At 43.6% G+C, this 7,622-nt stretch overlaps 1 protein-coding gene across 1 annotated transcript; it reads left to right on the forward strand.

Annotated features, from left to right (window-relative positions):
- Positions 1 to 663: 663 nt before the first annotated feature.
- Positions 664 to 1,919, forward strand: LOC122049256 (desiccation-related protein PCC13-62-like). The gene is made up of 3 exons (XM_042610667.1): positions 664 to 1,037; positions 1,106 to 1,331; positions 1,412 to 1,919. Exons 1-3 carry the CDS (start codon positions 700 to 702, stop codon positions 1,787 to 1,789), a joined length of 942 nt encoding a protein of 313 aa, XP_042466601.1. The 5' UTR covers positions 664 to 699; the 3' UTR covers positions 1,790 to 1,919.
- Positions 1,920 to 7,622: the final 5,703 nt, after the last annotated feature.

A 7,622-nucleotide genomic window follows, 5' to 3' on the forward strand; every position in this document is an offset into this window, starting at 1 on the left:
AAAAAACTCATTCCACTAAAGATTAGCCTGTGTTTGTAAACAATGTCCAGTCAGTGACCATGTGTGAGACATATATTTGAGCAGATGGAGTTGCCGAACATTAACATCTACCTTTTTTAATAATGATCAATAAATCCGGTGGTTCCTCATTCAACTTCCATCCACTAAACTTTCCATATATCCTCAGACATTCACAGAGGTTTCATTTTAAAACTACACTGAAATGTGGCCATTCACTCACTCACAAAAAAATAAAAAAATAATCAGGTCAGGTAAGATCGAATTTGGGATGAACGATTTAGTTCTATGAAAATTTTTCACCAACTCCCAGATATATCAGAAAATGTTCACGACGAATGATCCAGAAACCTAATATCTCTTAATTTCACGTCTCATTTCTCTTAATTGGGAATCAAATAATAAATATTTGAATGATAACTGTGATACTTCTACAGGACCATACCCCCGGTTCACTCACTCAAGATCCGACAGCTGGTCTTTCGTGCAGAAAAAAATAATGTTTCGTGCGTGTTCACTTCAGTTACATCATTCGTGATGAAACTTCACCAAGATTGATTTTTTTTTTCATCTAAACAGCTGGTGAGAGAGTGATTGGGAGATTCCTCAGCTATATATAAGCCATGGAACCCTCTTGATCTCGTGCATCAGAGTCGATTGCTTGGAGCTCGATCGATCGGCATGGCTTTCGTGGCGGTCCGTGTCTTGTCTCTGTTCCTCCTCTCCACAGCCGCGGTCGCGACTGTGACCGGAGTAGCCAGAAATCCAGCATGTGAGTCGCCGGCGATCGGGGCCCCGGTGTTCCCCCTGGACAGGGACCTGCTGCAGTTCGCGCTGAACCTGGAGCACACGGAGTGTGACTTCTTCCTGTTCGGCGCCCTCGGCCGCGGGCTCGACTCCGTCGCGCCGGAGCTGGCCATGGGCGGGCCGCCGCCGATCGGCGCGAGGAAGGCCAACCTCGACGCGACCACAAGGCTCATCGTCGAGGAGTTTGGCTACCAAGAAGTCGGCCATTTGAGGTATATATTCGTTAAATTATTCACTCTGAACTAGCTGATCGATCGCGTATCGTAACTGATATATGAAGGGCGATCAAGAGCACCGTCGGAGGGTTCCCGAGGCCTCAGCTCGATTTGAGCGCTCACAACTTCGCGAACATAATGGACAATGCTTTGGGATGCCATCTGAATCCTCCATTTGATCCCTACGCCGACACTCTCAATTACCTCCTCGCCTCCTACGTGATTCCCTACATGGGCTTGGTCGCCTACGTCGGCGCAAACCCCAACACCAATGGCTTCGTCGCCAAGAGGGTAATCCTAGAGATCGATCGTCGAACGGTTTAATTTATATATATTATAGCTTAACTGTTTGTAAATGCAAATTTCCGCAGCTTTTGGCGGGATTGTTGGCCGTGGAAGCTGGGCAAGATGCGATCATAAGGGCGATTCTGTATCAGCGCAAGCACGAGCTGGTGGCGCCGTACAATATCACGGTGGCGGAGTTCACGGATCGGATATCGGAGCTGAGGAACCGGCTGGCGATGTGCGGCGTCAGGGACGAAGGGCTGCTGGTGCCGCGGGAGCTGGGGGCCGAGGCAAGGCTGTCCACCAACATACTGTCGGCCAACGAGGATTCCCTCGGCTACCAGCGAACTCCGGCAGAGGTGCTCCGGGTGGTGTATGGGACTGGGAGTGAGCATGTGCCCGGAGGGTTCCTCCCTAAAGGCGGGGGTGGGAAAATCGCAAGGGCATTCTTGGCATCTCCTTGAGAAGAGATTAGAGTGATAGCTCGGATTGAATAATGATGGCATCTATGAGATTATGTGTGTACTCGCGTTGTAATCTTCGAGATTATGTGTGAGTGTGGATCTCAAGCAATATATTTGGGCTTTATTTTAACATAAATTTGTAAAAGAGGCAAAAACGCAAATGATCAGAAAAAGTCAACGGACAAACGAAAGTCAATCGTCAACTTCGTCTTCCTCGTCTTCTGCAACTCTCCGTCGTTCCCGGAGGATTCCCTTCTGCTCTTCCATCCACTCTTCTTCGTCTTCTACTAGAGAATAGGTTTTTCCATAATCTAATTATGGTAGAACCACCAATAGATTCTTCCATAATCTAATTGACTGTCTCAAACTTTTCTTGTTCCTTAAGTTTACAGTATCTTAGGGTTTTATATTTTGTAGTTATTTCCATTTAATTTTTCTCTTTTTTTAAGATAAGTATGATATTCTGAGTAGTTATAATCTAATATAAATAAATATATTATTTAGTAATTATCCATAACTTTTATAGGTAATTCATTATTAATTCAATATTAATCTTATTTGATTTACAAAATTAAATGGTAACTATATTTTCATTTACCATTCATACGATTAAATCTAATCAATATTGTTCAATCATACTACATACAATCCATCAAATAAATTAACAAATAGTTTATAACAAACATATTGTTAACACATAACATTCATCTATGCCACATATTCATTTAAACATGTTAATACATAATGCATATGCAAGTGCAAATAAACATAAAGATAGTAACACAAGTTCTTAAATAACTCTAAGACAATAGATATATCATCACTATTCCCACCAGGACTTACACTAGTACAGTAGTAGTTAACATAATCTATATCTTTATAGGCTCAACAGGGGCAAGCATCAAAACTTTCTATAGATATGCCACACATTCAGTTAAACATATTGTTAACACATAATATTAATCTATGCCACACATTCAGTTAAACATGTTAACGCTATGCTAGCACAAATAAATATAAAGATAGTAACATAGTTTCTAAAAATAACTCTAAGACAATAAATATATCATCACTATTGATATAGTGCATAATGGTAGAGTCTGATATAGTCGGGCAGCCAGAAGTCAAGGAGACGTGACAATCAGAAGTCAAGGAGACGTGACAGTCAAAAGTCAAGGGGACGTGATGGTCAGAAGTCAAGGAGACGTGACAGTTAGAAGTCAAGAGGGTGTGGCAGTCAAAAGTCAAGGGGACGTGGCAGTCAGATGTCAAGGGGACGTGATAGTCAGAAGTCAAGGAGACGTAACAATCAAAGGTCAAGGCAATGTGCCAGTCAGCAGTTAGAGAAAGAAGAGGTACGATCATCTGACGACATCAGCAACATGATTCCCGGTCGGGTTCTCATAGACCAGGACTCTAGATCTGAGACACCCAGGTCTGAGACATGGTGGACAGTCAGGGTGATGTCTGACCTGCTCCGATTGGTCGGGTTTCCACAACTCGGCTATATTGAGCCCTGGTTCTCCCAATAGGCCAACTACCGACCATCTCGAGCATCTCCTATTCATACCCGGTCGGGACATAGGGTGTTATATGACAACAAGGTCAGGGAATCATGACCGCCTGTCAGAGAATAACTGCTGTATGTCAGGGAATATTCCAACGGTTTAAGGTCATCTGCAAATAGAACATTCTTCCAGCCCACAAAAGGGTGTCACACGTCCTCCATCACCAGACAAGTCCTGACACCCAACATTCCCTGACATAGTCAGGCTCCAGAGATACGCAGTGTCATAAAAAAAGAGAGGTCCTCTCCCTTGCGTAGGTACGCTCTCTCGCAAATTTGCACTTGTCTTCTACTTTTCTTTTTTCCTTCGTATACTGTTATTCTGGGAAAAAAGTACCTGACTTGAGCGTTGGAGGGCTTGCTCCGGGGACTTTTTCCTTGGTTTCTAGCCTCTAACATTCGGTGTGCTTGTCTCAGTGTGAGCAGAGCTCAAGTATTACCGGTTCAGTCATCGTTGTCCGTCAGTACCACATGGGGGTCTGTTCTTATAGACGCATACGCGAAGGGTGTCCTAGTCGCCTCTTCATCAACGCCAGCAACAACTCATCCAGCTTTCATCTGACTCAGATTCCGGATAGGATCAATTTGGCATCGTTTGTGGGAACAGTGGGCCCGACTGGCGAGAAGCAGATCCTAGTTGAGTAGAGAGACCAGGTTGGGTAGAAGCCGATCTTGGTTGAGTAGAAGGGCCAGAGGAAGAAGGGGCAAGCTCAAGTTGAATGGAAGGGCCGGATTGAGAAGAAGTGGTCAGTCAAGGGGGAGAAGGTCTGACTGGGGTATTGGTCTAAATTACCGCCTCAGGTCAATTTTGTTGGTGCAATATTCCCTAGGTCAAGGTTGACCTGGTTGACTGAGCTTGAATTGAGTCAAGCTCGAGTCTCGATGTTTGGGTTTCGATGTTTGACAATACATGTAGACAACATATGAAGATTGCAGGTGCAACTATTCATGTGGGAAGATTGTGAAGGAGAGTCAAGTAGGTCAAGGCTGACTGGATACTTGACTGGAAAATCTTGGTGAGTGAAGTCAGGTGGAAGTCCTAGTGAGTGAAGCTAGGCAATGGAAAGACCTGATGAGTGAAGCCAGGCAGTTGGGAAATCCTAGTGAGTGAAGCTAGGTGAAAGTGCTGGTGAGTGAAGCCAGGCAGTTGGGAAATCCTGGTGAGTGAAGCTAGGTGAAAGTCCTGGTGAGTGAAGCTAGGTAGATGGGAAGTCTTAGTGAGTGAAGCCAGGCACGAGGAAATCCAGATGGGTCAAGGTTGACCAGACATCTGGTGGAAAGTCCAAGTAGGTCAAAGGCATTGACCGGATACTTGGCATGAGGAGAAAAGTCCAAGTGGGTCAAAAGGATTGACCGAACACTTGGTGAGGGAGTCCTAGCAGGTCAAGGGTGACCGGATGCTAGGCATGATGGACCAACAGGTCATGGTTGACCAGATGTTGGTTTAGGAGGTTTTATACTTGATTTTGGGCGAAATCATGAGCTGGATCGATCAACCGATCGATTGGCTCATGCCCAATCAATAGACTGATCGATTGGGCGAGTCTTCGCAACAAGCCTCCTCCCAATCGATTAGTGGATCGATTAGGAGAAGTGCGTGATCGTACAGAACAACTCTGGATCGATCAGACGATTGATCCAGAGCCCCCAATCGATCAATGGATCGATTTGGAGGTGCGATTTCGTGCGATGGGACCTGGATCGATCGGCTGATCGATCTAGGCATTTCTCGAGAGCACAGAGGCGCTCTGAATCGATCAGCCGATCGATCCAAAGCCTCCCCAATCGATTGAGAGTAATCCAATCGATTGAGATTCGACCGTTGGCGTCGCATTTAGCTGTTGGCGAGCGTTTCTCTCAGAAGAACTCACGGGTTTCTTCTCCAGCGAACATATCGATTTCACAGCTTCTCCACAGAGTTCTGACTGCCATATCTTGAAGGTTCTTGGAGGCATTTCCAAGTCAAGAGGCGGATCTACAGCAAGAAGAAGAAGCTAGGGTTAGGGTTTCTTGTGTAAACCGTGTAAGCTTTCCCTTATATTTGCTTCTCTATGTTTCTTGTTGTATTGAGAGTATTGTAGGGCTTCTCCACCTTCGGTAGTTTCCGTAAAGGAGCATTTTCATAGTGGAGGGTGCGTGAGTGTGTGGATCCTTGGATTAGTCACCTCTTGTTTGAAGTGGATACCAAGTAAATCCTAGAGTTAGTGTTGTGTGCTTGTTTCTTTGTATTTTTCGCTGCATATCCTTGAAGAAACAAGCAACGACGAGCATGAGATCGCGCCGAGCTATTCACCCCCCCCTCTAACTTCATTTTCAGTCCCAACAAGTGGTATTAGAGCGAGGCCGCTCTTCACCGGAATCATCACTGGAAGGGGCAAAAAGCTAGAGGGTGAAGAAGTTGAAGCAAATTCATCAAAGTCAAAGAATTCAAGAAGCTCAACTTCAAGATGGAATTCCGAGATGGAATCGGATTCGACACGAGGGTGCCTCCACCATTCACAATGATAAGCTTCGATCTTTGAAGATCGAGGATCGAAAATTTCTTGATGGTGGAGATAGAACAATGGTTTTCTCTTATGGAAGGCTTCGAAGCTCCAACAAGTTCAAAGGGAAAAATTCTCAAGAGAAGCAAGTGGAGCCAAGAACAAATTCAAAGGAGCGAGGTAAATGATAAAGTGACCAAGCTTTTGGTCAATCTATTTCCTAGCCACATTTTGGAGCAAATTGGAGAATTCAAGGATGCCAAGGAGCTTTGGAGAAAATTGGCAACGATTCATGAGATCCCCTCCATTGTACAAGACCAAGAAAAATCCAAAGAGGGTGACTCATTAGAGCAAGATCAAAAGGAAGAGGATTCCGAAGTTGAGAGATGCTCAACTTCCGAAGAAGAGGTCCAAGAAGCTTCATCTTCAAAGGGATATAATGAAAAAGGTAAAGAGGGAGCTACTCTTTGTTTCATGTACAAGAGGAAGATGAAGAAGCCTCCACCTCTAGGATTGAGGGGGAGCAACCTTTGTTGACATCGGATCAAGAAGAAGGAGAAACTTCTACATCCGGGTCAAATGGAGGATCAAGTGCCATCCCTACATGTGAAGGTATAAATATGTCAATTAAAAATAAAAATCATATCATATGTTTTGAATGTAGGGAACATGGGCACTACAAAAGCAAGTGCCCTAAATTGGCCAAAAAGAAGGGTCAAGTAGCACCAAAGGGCAAGGAGAAGCCCAAGGAGACCGCTCCCGGAACAAAAAAGGTCAAGGAGCACATTATGTGCTTCTCTTGCAATCAAAAGGGATACTATCGTAGTCAATGTCCTAAGGGGAAGAAAGCGGTCAAGGCTTAAAGAGGAAGTACAACTCAAGGGGGAGCCTCCAAGGTAAAACAAAAGGTATCAGCCTACCTCTTTAAATAATGGTAAAAAGTATGCTAATTCAAATTTTTATCATTTTAATGTTATTTACCATAAAAATAGGGAGTATGATAGCATTAAAGAAAAACATATGACTCTCCATGCTAAGACTACCACACCTAGGGTTAGGAAGGTAGGTAAAATGTTAGGCAATAACACTAAGGACCATAGTTATAAGCCCAAAAATAAAAAATGCTCAAAGATTTAAAGAAAAATCAAAATCTAGGGATTTATGGGAAGAAAATCAAGTCTTGAGGTCAAGGCTTGGTAAAATGAAAAAGACCCTAAAAAGGATGGAAAGTATCCTAAAAGGGCAAAATGAGTAAAATCTAGGTTTAGCACTACAAGGGTCATCCAAGGGCTATAGGGGTTTGGGGTACAAACCTAAAACTAAAAAGGATGTGCCCTCTTACCATATGGTTCCATATAATTATGGAACCAGCCCTAGGTCAAATGGTCAAGTCAAAAACATTAGGGAGGTTATCCCTAGAAGTATTTTTGCAACACCAAACGTGACCAAGGCCCCTAAGAAGCCTAACAAGGTCACTAGGAAGGTATCTAGGGAAGTTATCCCTAGTGAATACCTAGAGCATCCAAGGAACACCAATAGATTTTGGGTTCCTAGGAGCATTTTCTCTACCCCTTAGATGGGTTAGAGAGTGTCAACATCGATTAGAAGGGTAGTTAACCCAACTTTGATGAAGTTGACATTCGGAGAGCATTTTCAAGGTTATTGTTAACCTTTGAAAATGAAAAGGATTTTAAATTTACTCTTGAAATGAGTAAAATGTGTCATATTGTGAGAAATTTGATTTTAAAATTAAATTGACACATTTGAGAGAATTACAAGAACT

Source organism: Zingiber officinale, chromosome 2B (assembly GCF_018446385.1).
Source record: "Zingiber officinale cultivar Zhangliang chromosome 2B, Zo_v1.1, whole genome shotgun sequence".
NCBI lineage: Eukaryota > Viridiplantae > Streptophyta > Magnoliopsida > Zingiberales > Zingiberaceae > Zingiber > Zingiber officinale.

What these genes read in the sequence shown, in the direction of transcription:
- LOC122049256 (XM_042610667.1), top strand. Translation starts at nt 700, where the DNA reads ATGGCTTTCGTGGCGGTCCGTGTCTTGTCTCTGTTCCTCCTCTCCACA. An exon ending in CAAGAAGTCGGCCATTTGAG is followed by an intron (nt 1,038 to 1,105) that starts GTATATATTCGT and finishes TGATATATGAAG; the next exon opens with GGCGATCAAGAGCACCGTCG. An exon ending in ATGGCTTCGTCGCCAAGAGG is followed by an intron (nt 1,332 to 1,411) that starts GTAATCCTAGAG and finishes AAATTTCCGCAG; the next exon opens with CTTTTGGCGGGATTGTTGGC.